This window comes from Xenopus tropicalis, chromosome 5 (genome assembly GCF_000004195.4).
Source record: "Xenopus tropicalis strain Nigerian chromosome 5, UCB_Xtro_10.0, whole genome shotgun sequence".
NCBI lineage: Eukaryota > Metazoa > Chordata > Amphibia > Anura > Pipidae > Xenopus > Xenopus tropicalis.
Window position 1 is genome coordinate 79,415,800 of NC_030681.2, and position 13,948 is coordinate 79,429,747.

General features: G+C 36.0%; 1 protein-coding gene across 8 annotated transcripts in view; it reads left to right on the forward strand.

Annotated features, from left to right (window-relative positions):
- atg5 (autophagy related 5) overlaps positions 1-13,948 on the forward strand; it is a 199,050-nt gene that overhangs the window by 32,439 nt on the left and 152,663 nt on the right. For all 8 annotated transcript variants that reach the window (XM_012963001.3, XM_031901703.1, XM_012963004.3 and 5 more), the window contains 1 exon segment: positions 2,957-3,119. In XM_012963001.3, coding sequence (XP_012818455.1) covers positions 2,957-3,119 — 163 coding nt within the window.

Here is a 13,948-nt window from a genome sequence, read left to right on the forward strand (position 1 = left end):
CACACCGGATTATAAGGCACAGTCTCAATTACGGGATCTATTTCTGTACTTAACCCATACGTAAGGCGCACCGGATTATAAGGCGCATGCTAAAACATACGGTCTACAAAAAAAAAAAAAGTAATGGAAGCAAAACAGCATTGCCAAAATGAAACTTTTGTGTTTCCGCCTCTGACATGTGTAGCAAGGTGACGTGTAGTTACATTGTTTTCAGGGATCTTGAGACTGGAGATGAGAAACCCCTGGGCTACAGTCATCATTGCCCTTGCAGAGACATCAAGCCACACAGTGCAAGCCACAAATGTGCCAGAATTTCCTCATTAGGAAGATACAGCATCTTGATTTTTTTTATGCATTTGGCTGAGCAGACAAGTTTGCACATACAGATATAGGCTGCTGAAAAAGTAACCTTAAAAAAAGGCTAGCCTATATCCATATGTGCAAACATGGATGTTATATGCCCTATTTTATCCCCATTATGTCTCTTTTTAATAGTATATGTCGCTAAAAACAAATAATTTAATCATTCAAATCTTAAACTGCTGACTAAGAACCACAGTGCTATGCTATGGAAGAATAATAATAAAAACAGACCAAGTACTTTATTTGTAGTTAATAAAATCTCAAAATATGTCATCGAGGGCATGACTTAACATGTTTTTTGGTATCTGAAATTACTGAGCAAACTGTGATAACATCGACAACCGTTTATCAAAACCACTGCAGTTCGAATGCATGCAGAAACATAGCCTCTTTTTCTATACACTAAACTCTTTCTCTAGATCTGAGTCACAAGTTCCATCTTGCTGCACGCATAGAATGTCTTGTATCCTTTCTGCACCAAGCCTAGAAATAATAACCTTTTTGCTCATGTCTATGAGTTATTGTCTTTTGCTTGGCAGCTGATCACATGATGCCATGTGAAAATCTGAAAGTTGGAAAAATATATTTGTTGCAGTAAAACATCAGGCAGTGCATTTGTGAGAGATCAGCATTGGTAAAATCGGGATATGAATGTAAATTTGCTTATTTTCTTTCTTTTCACAGCTTTTTTTTTTTTTTTTTTTAAGCAGTGTACAAGTGGAGGTTAACATTTTTATAAACAAATAGGTGCTGCAATATATTCCATCACTCCGTTAGTAGTTATATATAAATGATATAATAAAAATATAAAAATTGCTGTGATGTGGCATATAGTTCAATGTATAAAGACAAATAGGCATTCGCATTAATACCATGTTTATGAAGTTTATTAAGCTCCATAACTAAAGAGTTTAGAGAAAAAATAATAGATGTTAGTCTTAATTTAATGAACCACCAAAGCCCTGAAATATATCTTTTATAGTTACACATCTGCCCAAAAGAATGTGTTCTTCTGGTCCATGGTAGAGCAGCTTGAAGTAGGCTTTGCTCTACACCATTTAATTCCCCACACTGCCCTTATGTTGCATTTGCATGTAGGTTTATTGCCTACCTACATGCTAGTTCATATGAAGATCAGCTGGCAGCAACCCACCTGCAAATAAATGTTATGTATGCATATGGATACCTATTTTACAAAAGAACCCAACATACAACCACACAGATCAGATGTAACCTTATGGACTAACAGAACAGCCTGGGTCACAAAGTTATTGTTTTTGTAAACTGCATTTTAGATTCTTATAAAATCATAGCAACTAGCCCCGAGTATTTTTCTTTTTTAACAAACACTGCTAATATCAAATCACTTTTGCATAAGCAAAGCAAGTGAAACTGAGTTTGTGCTCTCCTTATAATTAAAAAAAAAAACTGCCCATGAATCCCTACTCAGTTTTCACAGAAGTTGGGAATTTGAAGAAGTAGGATAGGTGCATCTTTGGAATCACAGTATGGTACAAATATGATCAATGTGTTTGTGGAATAATATTCCACAGGTTCTGTTTAACACATGCCCTAGGATTTTTGCATTTTTACAGTGGCTTATAGGGTTATGTTGGAATCAGAGTGCAACATGTGACATCTAGATAAGGGGGAACTCCCATTTTGGCAAAAGGGCAAAAAAATTAGCATTATACTTTCCCTTTTTTATGTATAAAATCATTCAGACACTTAAGGGGAATGTTAAAAAAAAAAATATTCATACTGTACATTTTGACTAACCTACCAAATCACATGTGAAAACATGTCATGTTTGGCAACAGCCCTTCTTATTTAAGGCTGAATAAGTTTCTTGTATTCTTTTATTGTGGGTTGCAGTATAATAATGTGTTTAAGTGTAGGTGTCTTACTAGATGTGAGTTATCCATATATATAAATATATATATATATATATAACATTTATTGTAAACTTAAGCTCTCTGACCCAGAGAAGAGGTCACTTGATCCCCTCCCCCCTTGAAATTTTTACTAGAGAAAATACCCATTTTTGGCTTTAAAAAGTTAATTTTCTCACTTTATTTGGGTCCTCTTAGAATAAGTTTAAAACACTGATATAAAGGTACACATATGGTTAAAGCGATCTTATATGGATATGAATGCTCCAAAATACAGCATTTCCTAATAGTTTGTGTTTTGGTTTTTTTTGTTTCGAAAAACTACAGTAGTGTTGGTGTTGACTTAGCATAAATTCACATTAATGCTAAAATAATCAGATTTCAATGTTTTTAGAAATCTTAAGACATGGTTCTCCACATTACAGAAATACCACCTTATTCAAAAGACCCAAGGTCCGAAGCTTGAGGGCACCCCTTTCCCCCAAACATTTACCTTCCCACCCTTTGGTAGCTTCTTACTGAATCCAAACATGGTGGCTTATTGCACATGGGTTCATATGTTATGTAATACTGGAAAGTGAATAGCTGAATATTGTTATATGGTTTCAGATATCATACCTTACATTTTATCGTGTGAATACAATTTTTTTGCAATGTTGATTTAGTGAAAATTTGGTTGACTTTTTTTTTACTTATTACAGAACTTTCCAGCTAAAGACCTTCTCCATTGCCAGTCTAAAGATGTTATAGAAGCTCATTTCATGTCATCTGTTAAGGAAGCCGATGCTTTGAAGCATAAAAGTCAAGTTATTAATGAAATGCAGAAGAAGGACCATAAACAGTTGTGGATGGGTTTACAAAATGGTAAGTATTCCCCATTGCTCCTTCATACCTAAATCTACACCTTGACCTTCTTACACAAAATAAAACACTTCACTAGACCCCAGCTTTTAAATTGTATCTAAATATTGCACCTAGTGGTTTCAGTTTTTTTGCTTACACTGAATCTGGGTCTAAAAAGTTATTCATCATTACACTCAGTAATGTCACCACCTTCTGACCATACAGTAGCTTCATATATTCATTCGCACTCTGCATCAATAGGCACAAAGCACTTGTGCCTGAAGGCATAGACACAGGCGTCACTCGCACACCCAACACCAATTCTGGGAAAAAGAACTGCGACTATGCCTAAAATTGCACCTACTGCTTATTGTGCTTACTGGAGAGACAAAGAATTTGACAATTCTGTGCGTGTTAGTGGTTGGTGAGGACCTTTGTGGTTTCAGCAGGTTAATAACCCTGTACACAAAGTAAGGTCCATATAGAATTAGTTTGCAGAGAAGAGAGTAGAAGAACTTGACAGACCTCCCAAAAAAATCTCTGTTCTCAGCCAGACCCAAAACCTGTGAGATAAACTGGAGAAGCAAATGCGAGTCAGGTCTCAATCAATCAGGTGTCCCAATATCTGGAGAAAATCCTTCCCGGGAACAGTAGAGCTAAAAGTTGTTTTAGCAGTATTATGCGGAGCTATTGATATTGTGACCCATGCCTACAGTACAGTCTTTAGGTATCCAATGTAGAATAAATCTGAACAAAGCCTCCTAAACCTGTAGGTTCCATGGTGTCTTTAAATGTGGATATGATATCACTTATTACTTTTTAAACAAGCCATTGTTGCAGCACATCAACCACTAGAGAAATAGAAAATTGCTATTTATATTTCAGCATATAATTGTTTGTATAGCATGCCCATCTGTATGTTGTTAAGCAGTGAATTCAGCTGTATCAATATTGTAATTATACATAGTCCTTAAAAAAAAAAAAAAGGCAAATCATTTGTAGTGATGAATTTTTCGCCAGGTTTCGCTGTGAAAAATGCACAATGGCAGCAAAAAAAAAAAAAAAAGTTGTGCAGTATATTTTCTCTAACTGTACCCCTCATAACTCATAGACAACTGTGTGGTAGCAATAACTAAAAAATACACCACTTCCTTCACTGACCTTTGTCGTACACATTCATTTAGTGGTTTTTACTTTCCTGCAGTTTGCTGGCAAACTACTATCAAGTATTATGCGCATGTATTTTTGCTTTAACATGTAACCTTTGTTACTGCAGGGTAAGTAACATTTGAAACAATGTGATTTTTACAGGGGTAATACGATTTACCTTAAACCCCCTCTGCCCTTTAGTCACAAGCTCGCTGACTTACTGAAAGTTGAAAGTAGATGCCTTTAAATGGGCCAACCACATAGTTCCGAGAAGTACTATTCTGCTTTATTGGTGAAAGCACGTGGGTTCAGGATGATATCTGGCTACTGTACTTCCATCTGCTGATGTACTATGACTCAGATGAGTAGTGACCTCCATCTCTCTGTTGCAGTATGACAGAACATGGCCAGGTGCAATAAAAAAGGCTTAGTCATATAAATGGCTTTAACCCCTTGATTGCTTACAATGGGTATACATGATGCATCAGAGTAGATGATATTTCAGTGAAAATGCTAAATAAAGCTTGAGCATCCAAACAATTTAGCTTTGTATATAGGTATGGAACCTGTTATCCAGAATGCTCGGGACCTGGTGTTTTCAGATAAGGGGTAATTTGGATAACCATACCTTGTCTACTTAAAAATCATTTAAACATTTAAATAATTCCAATTGGGTTGTTTTGCCTTCAATAAGCAGTAAAAGAAAATAATTTTTAAGATTAATTTTAAAAAATGTTTAAAATTAGAATTATTTGATAGTAATATTTTCCTATGGAAGATAACAGGTTTCCAGATAATGCATCCCGTGCCTGCATTTGTCCACATTCTGATATTACATTGTTTTATACATTTTAAAACATACCGTATACTGTATACTCGAGTATAAGCCGATCCGAATATAAGCCGAGGTACCTAATTTTACCTAAGAAAACTGGAAAAACTTATTGACTCGAGTATAAATTGAGGCATCAGTGGGGCATATGTTTTTAAATATTTATTTAAAAGAAAAACAGTAAACTAGCTCTGTAAGCGGAGAAGAGGGTCAACAAAAACAATATGAGTACTACCCCACGCTCATTGCACATTGGCAAACTGGCAGCAGACCCGGTCCCGGAGGAGATGTAATGGCAAATAAGTATTGCTAGTGGGAGCCTAGGCCAGGGCACTGGAGGGTCTGGTTGCAGGTGGCCTAATTTGCACACAAAGAAGAGAGGGTGCTAGTCTAGAGGGACCCATGGCACCCGACTCGAGTATAAGCCGAGGGTGACTTTTTCAGCACATTTTGGGTGCTGAAAAACTAGGCTTTTACTCGAGTATATACAGTACTTCTGAAAAAGTACATGGGCCCTTTACATATTTATAGTGACTTCCTTTATAAGCACAAACTAAAAAAAACTGCTGTAAGAACATTTTTAAGTCTGCTAAACATCATTTAAATATTGAATAAACCCAATAGGAATGTTTTGCCTCCAATAAGGATTCATTATATCTTAGGTGGGATCAAGTACAAAGTACTATTTTATTACAGAGAAAAAGGAAATCATTTTTAAAAATTAGAATTATTTGGTTATAATGGAGTCCATGGGTCATGGCCTTTCCGTAATTCGGAACTTTCTGGATAATGGGTTTCTGGGTTAAGGAGTCCCATACCTGTAAATGTATTTTATTATTTAAACTTTGTGGACCATTGGGAAAAGGTATGTGATTGTTTTGATTTTATTAAACATCATCATGTTAACCTCTCTAAGCAGCTGGAAAAAATGATTTTCAAAATCTGAACTGTTCCTGCATTAGACATACATGATGTGACGTAACTGACTTGGGGATAGTTTGCAGAATTCTCTTACATCTCTTCAGTGACACACTGCTGTCCAATTGTTAAGCCAATAATTGGGGATCTTGAAGACCGGAAAACAACTTGTGTATCCAGTGCGCATGGATGAGAAATACTGCATATTTCCTGGGGTAAAATAAAATGCCGCCTGCCTTCTGATTTGACTGCAACTGTTCTGCAAGCCCTCACAGCAAAGACTACTGGACTGCCTGCCATTTTTAAATCACGATGACCTGCTTGAGGGTAGTACTGCTATTAGCATGGCTAGCGGGGCGCACCAGCAAGATCTTTATCTTGGGCCCTATTTGTTAAGAGGACTGGCAGTTTTCTGATACACTGACTTTTACCTTTAGACACCCTGTTCTTGAAACCTGCTTAAAAGCTTACGAAACATCTTTTGAAAGCTTTCAAAAGCTAATTTAGATCTCACAGCCTTTTGCAAAAGAGAAATAAGAAATGCTAGTGAAACCAAGAATCACTTTATAAAGACACATAGTACTTTTTAATGCTTTTTTTTTCTCTCTTAAAAGTAGATTTTCGTTTAGATTTAACGTTTTCTAACGTCTTAGTGAAACACTATTGACAACCACAAAAAAAGAAAAGAAAGTACCATTTGCGATAGTTGTCTCATGGTATGCATTTGCATCTGCACATTTGTTTTTCTATGAAACCTCAAGGCAGTTTAAGGCAGAGCTGAAACAGAGAGAAACACATCACTGTAAAGGCAGTTCCTCTGTTGACAAGTTGCAAAACAAGTAGGAGAATCATTTTATTAAATAATTTTATTTTCAAAAGTGTACTTCTTTTAAAAGAATACTATATTCAAAAATCTTGCTTTTTTACTTTTAAAAATCTAATGTTATCCAATCACAGTTACCCAAGAGTTAATCCAGGCCTCATAGCTTATTCTTTGTAGAGATCATCATTTATTAACATAATTGTATTTATTAATGTGAATGGGAGCTTCCATACTTCATATGGTTCCTTCCAAGGTAAAAACAAGAGAGATCACCAAAATACTCAGTTGATGGTTGGTGGCTAGGTTATTTTGAAAAATAGTAACGTGTACTCAGCTTTGCCACGGAGACAAGGTATCTATTATATTTATTTGTATAGTTATGTCCGAAGAAATCTGAGCCAGTAGTACATTAAGGCTTCTTATCTATCCAAACAATAAATAAGACAGTTAATTAAGTTATTGCCTAAGTGCAAATTTGCCCAATGTTTATAAATGAGCCCCAGTATCTGTAAATGCTACCTGCTGATTGGTTGTTGTGTGTTACTACACAATAGCAACTCTCCCACCTTTTGTTAGAATATCCCATTAAAGGAGAAGTAAAGGTTAAACCTAAGTAAGCTTTATCAGAAAGGTCTATGTAAATACTCCCAGAAAAGTTGCGCTAAGTTCTCGATCAAAAGAAACAGAGGATTACTTTTCTCCTTTTTTGTAAACATGTTCTTCGGTATCTGACTTAGCCTCCTTTAGGGCTCCTTCAGGGTTGGGCATGAGTCTGCACAGCTTTCTCCTTTTCCCCTCCCTTTTTTTTGCTCCTCCTCCCATAAGAATTTACTCCCCCTCCCATCAGAATGTCTGATCTGAGCTACCAGCAACTAGAGCTTCAGCAAGGACCAAGCTTAAATGGGACCAAGCTTAAATGGCCACTGCTATCTTAAACAGGTTGCTTCCTGCAGAATAAATATAGCGTTCTAGGTTGCGCAATTGTGACTAATCTATTGCCAGTAAAATGTCAAAATGCCTTTCCTTCTCCTTTAAGTGTCTAACTGAACAGAATCTGAACTTCTCCATGTGTTAAAAAAGATGCTGAGTTTGCCCAGATTAAATAACTTACAGCAACCAATAAGATGTTTGCTTTTTAACTGTCAATGCTGAGTGCTGATTGGTTGCTATTGGTGACTAGGAGCCAACTTTGTACAATACAATACATTTTTGTCTAAAATTTGAATATTCAAATTACCATAGGGTTCTAGTTGGTGAGGAGGAGTTTTGGGGAGGATTTTAAGCAGATCCTGATTATAAATTTAGTGCTTTCCTTCTTTACTACTTAGCTTTTTATCTGTATGGTTACCTGCTGAATACCTGTCTCTAATATAGATTCATATAGTATATATTAATCTATAGGTCTAAGTACAACTACTGTACTTTAATAACTTAGTTATTGCATTTGTAAAATTTCCTTGATGTGGCACTCGCTTTGACCACTTTTCAACTGCTTTGTACTGCATACAGAACAACTGATGTTTGAAATGTAGGAACGCTCCAATAGCCACTTTTTTTAATGGACAGCTGTGCAAGCATGCCATGAATGAGGTCTTTCTAGGTATTCAAAATAGGGAGGAAGTAAAGACTGTTCCACATATTTGCAAATCTTTCCAAGAGAAAAGCCACAGGTCCCAGGAAAGGTGACAGTAGCCTAATGGCTTAGTTAAGGTATTTTCCAATATTGCTCTGTTTTCCTGAAGATGTTGAGATTGGGTTTGTTAAATATAAAACATTTGGTCTCTATACTTTATGTATATATATCATGCATGTTATACTGCAAAATTACCATACACAATTAAAAGTGGAAAACCAAGGCCAGAACTAGGGGTAGCAGAAGAGGCACGTGCCTAGAGTACAAGGTTGGGGAGCTTTAGGACCCTAGGAACATCCGGACCTGCATATCAGAATCTACAGGCAAGTGTCTGGCAGGGCGTAAAGTTGCCAGCAGGAAAGTTGGGGGATTTGAGGAGCAGAGAGGGTGATGGATGTGAAAAGAGAGAGGCATAAGGTGCAGGGCAGATCTGTGGGGGGGGGGGGAGGTTGTCTGAGGTTTGGCTCAGCTGCAAAAAAAAAAAAAAAACCCAGCAAGATTTTGTTGTATTTGACTTTATCTTGAGCGAAATTAAATTATTAAAATTAATTATTTTTGTTTTAATGAAACAAAAGAAACATAATTTAGAAATATGTTGTGAACTATTTTAGTTCTTGAAATTTGGGTACCGTGAGAACTTTATAGTTGCTGTGCTTCTGGCATCATCAATCTTATTTGCATATGTTTTCAGTCTTACATGATAACATTAATTAATCTGAGAGTGATGGCTTATTGTTAAACAGGTAGTTCTTAGTATTAGTGTTTAGGCTTCTGAAAAGGCATGTTTAAACAAATTAACCATGCCCTGGAAAGATCTTGTTACAAACTGTATCTGTGCTTAATAGATATGTGAGATCAGTGTTTGTCTTGGCATTTTGTCTTCTGTAAAAACATCATCCCCAATGTATAACTTTTTGTTTGCATTTTGTACATATGAAAGGGAAAACGTTGTTTATCCTTCATGTATATTCTCATGCTTTTATTCTTATACTTTTTATTTATTATTTCATACATAACATCTTTTAAGTTGGTATTGTCTTTTGCTATGGGGGAAATACTGTCCCCTGATATTGTTAAGCATCCGCTTTACTTTATTTTTGTTTTCTCTTTTAATTGACTAATGGAAGAAACCAATTCCAGTGTGTTGACACTCTCATATACAGCAAGGAAAATAATTATTGAACAGGTAAAAGTTTTTCTCTGTAAATAGTTATGGTGGTGTTATTGGCATGAAATTTACACCAGATGTTGGTAATAACCCAAGTAATCCACACATACAAAGAAATCAGAACAAATAAATGCATAAATTAAGTTGTGTAGTAAAAGTGGAATGACAATGGGAATAAATATTGAACACGCTTACTGAAATGTATTTAATACTTAGTAGAAAAGCCTTTGTTGTTAATGACAGCTTCAAGGCACCTCCTGTATAGAGAAACTAGTCAGGTGTGATTTTGGCCCACACAAACTGTCTTCAAATCTTGAAGGTTCTGGGGGCCTCTTTTATGAACATAGATTTTCAATTGAATTCAAGTCGGGTAATTGACTAGGCTATTCTAGCAGCTTTATTTTATGTCTCTGAAACCAGTTGAGAGTTTCCTTGGCTGTGTGTTTAGGATCATTTTCTTGCTAAAATGTCCACCCTCGTTTCATTTTCAGCATCCTTGTAGATAGCAGCAGATTCTTATCAAGAATGCCCCAGTCCATTTCTCCATTAATCCTTCTTTCAATGATATGAAGTCTGCCAGTACCATATGCTGAAAAACAGCCCCACACCATGATGTTCCCACCTCCAAACTTCACTGTTGGTATGGTATTTTGGGGTCATGTTCAGTGCCATTTCTCCTCCAAATATTGTGTGCAATGACATCCAAAGAGTTTAATTTTGGTCTCATCTTAAATAAGCTTCAACATGCTTTTTCTTGAGCATTGGAGCGTGCATAGAGGCCATGTTGGATGAGCGCATTACTGTTTAAAACAACTGTAACTGCTGATTCAGAATCTTTCTGAAGCTCTCCGCGAGTGATCCTTGGCTCTTGGATAGCTCTTCTAATTATTCTTTTGACTTCTTTATCAGAAATCTTGCGAGGAGCACCTGGTTGCGGCCGGTTTAGGGTGAAATTGTGTTCTTTTCACTTCCGGATTATGGCCCCAACAGTGCTCCCTGGAACTTTCAGAAGCTTAGAAATACGTCTGTAACCAATGCCAACAGTATGTTTTGCAACAATAAGGTTGCAAAGGTCTTGAGAGAGCTCTTTGCTTTTACCCATCATGAGATGTTTCTTGTGTGATACATTGGAAATGAGAAACCTTTTTATAGGCCATCAATTAAGACTAAACCAGCTGATATTAATTTGCACTGATAGGGGGAGGTTTGCTTTCTAAATACTGACAGATTTCAGTAGGTTTCTTGGCTTTCCATGCCTTTTTGCACCTCCTTTTCGTCATGTGTTCAATACTTATCCCCTGTGTCATTCCACTTTATTACACATAACTTAGTTTAAAGGCTTATTTATTTTGATTTCTTTGTATGTGTGGATCACTTGGGTTGTTACCGACACGTGGTGTAAATTTCCTGTCCATTGCCCCATTAGAAATATATTAACTGAGAAAAACATTAACGCATTTAATACTTATTATTCCTGCGTAAAAGAAAATCCAAGGTCTGGGTGGGGCCAGCACTCGCGATTCTCCTCCAAAAGGAGAAGCCACATTCACACGGTTAATACATTTTTGAAGGTTTTATTGATGGGTGACTGATTAAATTATTAATATCTTAATATATTTTGTGTAGTGCTGTTGATTTCCCTAAATTATATGATGTAACTGCCTTTCTTGAACTTCACACTTTTTGAATGTTCTGTATGGGCCTTTTCTCTTAAAGAAAACACTTTTTTTTAAAAAAAGATGTTTCCCTGGAATATATTTTGATCATACTGGACTTTCCCAGTTTTGTGAACAACTGCCACTTAAAAGAACATGGCTCAACATGTTACACAACGGTCTGGATATTGGCCAGTACGGTGCAGAGTGTGAAATCTGTAGAACCTCATTGTTTACAGTTTATCGTGTTAGGAACAGAAGGGGCACTTAGAAAATCTCATAACTGAACATTGCATTTACTAATGCAGCTGTTCGTTTACTAGCACAGTTGGTTAAGATCCATCCAAAACACTGGCTTTTCAATATGCTTCATGTGGTTTTCAAAGGGTGGGGAAATGCAACTTCAATTGAGTTTTTGTTTTTCATATACACCTTATACATGTTTGTAGTTATGAACCAGGTATTTGTATTGGGTTGGTATCTGAAGTTGCTTCATGTCATTTATGGCATGTATATTATATTAACCTAGAAGCAACAGACTATTTTATCTATTAAACAATGATTTTCATTCACCCAAGGATCTTCTTGTGTTGTCAGTTTTTTTGTTTTATTTTGCTATTTAAGCAGGAGGAAAATTACCTAAAATTGCATATTTGTGTAATAAATGTATGTGAGCCTTTGGTTTGAGTAACTTGTGCACCACTTAGGCAGCGATAACTGCAACTAAATGTTTCTGGTAACTTGACAAGTCGTGCACATCGGCTTAGAGGAGTTTTAGCCCATTCTTCCTTACAGACCAACTTCAACTCAGGGTTGTTGGTGGGCTTCAGTTCAAGAACTTCAGTTCAGTCCCTTTCATAACATTTCTATAAGATTAAGGTCAGCACTTTGACATTTCAAAACCATAACTTTCCTCAGCTTTAACCATTCTTTAATAGGTTCATTTGTGTGTTTAGGGTTATTGTCTTGCTGCATGACCCACTTTTTCTTGAGCTTCAGTTCACAGACGGACATCCTGACATTTTCCTGCAGAATTTGCTTATACAATTCAGAATTCATTGTTCTATAAAAGATGGAACAGATGCAGCAAAGCAGACCCAAATCACAGTATTGCCTCCACAATATATTACAGATGGGAAAATATGACCCCTGGAGAGTCTTTTCTACAGACGGGTAAACGTCTGTCTGTTAAACACCATATCACTTGTACTACTCCATATGTTATTTACCTGATTACGTGCCCATGTGGCCTTTCTTATGTTGGTAAGACTGATTAACCTTTAAGGTTACGTATGGATGGTCATCGCTCAGCAATTAGTACAGCGTTTCGATATGGTGTGACAAATAAACCAGTTGCCAAACATTTTTTAGAATTTGGACATAGGTTACCAAATTTTCGCTATATATCATTGATCATGTTTCCTCTTTGAGGAGGGGTGATGATAGGTCTAAATGTCTCCTTCAGAGGGAGGCATTTTGGATCAAAACTTTGAATACATTGGCCCCATTTGGCTTAAATGAGTACTGCTCATTTTTATGCTTTCTCAACCAGCGCTAGATTTTTGTTGCTACCTAGTCCACTACTTTTGATGCAATTAACTGTTATTGGTTTAATTTCATATGTGATATGATTTTTATCTGGAAAACTTTGTAGTGTATTTGGATACAGTCACATAATTGTTATACTTACCATCACTGGTTTGTTTATATTGTATGACATGGTTTTATTACAATGTTACAATGTATATTTGGGAAATTATATTTTCTCCTTAGTACAGGGTTGGGCTTGATCACATGGTTTAACATCACACCTCATTGGGTCTGTTTGGGGTTTGTGATTTATATATAGATGTGTTTGTATCACTGTTATTATGGTCTTGAAAAAGGTCTTAGAAGGGGACCGAAACGTAGACCTAGCTTTTTGGAACAATATAGGTATTTCCTGTAAAAGATCCCGGTGTGCACCTGTCTATATTGGACTGTGTGTGATTATGCCATGCGGGTAGCACCCGGGTCCATTGGCTTATGATTTGTGGGAGTGCTGAAATCTTTTGGATATATATATATAGAGATATAGATATATATAGATATTATATTAAATAATTTTTATTCGGACATTTAATAAAACGTGTTTTTTAGGCACCGTATGGAAATATGTAATGAATTTCAATTTACAGGTATTTAGAGTCATATATTGTGATACAAACACATTCAGAAGGAATGCCTAAAAAGAAAGCAAACCCATTAATCAGAAAACCTAAAAAGAAAGCAAACCCATTAATCAGAAAGCTCCGAATTATGGGAAGGTCATCGCCCATAGGTTTCTATTTCTCAAATCTAATTTTTTAAAACTATTTCCTTTTTCACTGTAAGAATAGCAGTACCTCTTAAGACATTCTGTTAATAGAAAATGTAATCCCAAGCAACTTTCCATTTATATTAACTAATATTGGTTCAGTGGTTTCAAAGTTATTTGAAAATGTAGAATTTAAACAGCCAGACAGATACTGCTTATAATAGCAATAACACTGTAAAAGCATATGACATCTTCAATTAATATATATTAATAAGTGCTAAGAATTACATTTTCTTTTATTATGCAAAAAAACAGGTTTTGGGTGGAAAGACCCCTTTAACATATCTTTAATAACTACATGGGGGGGGGGGGGATT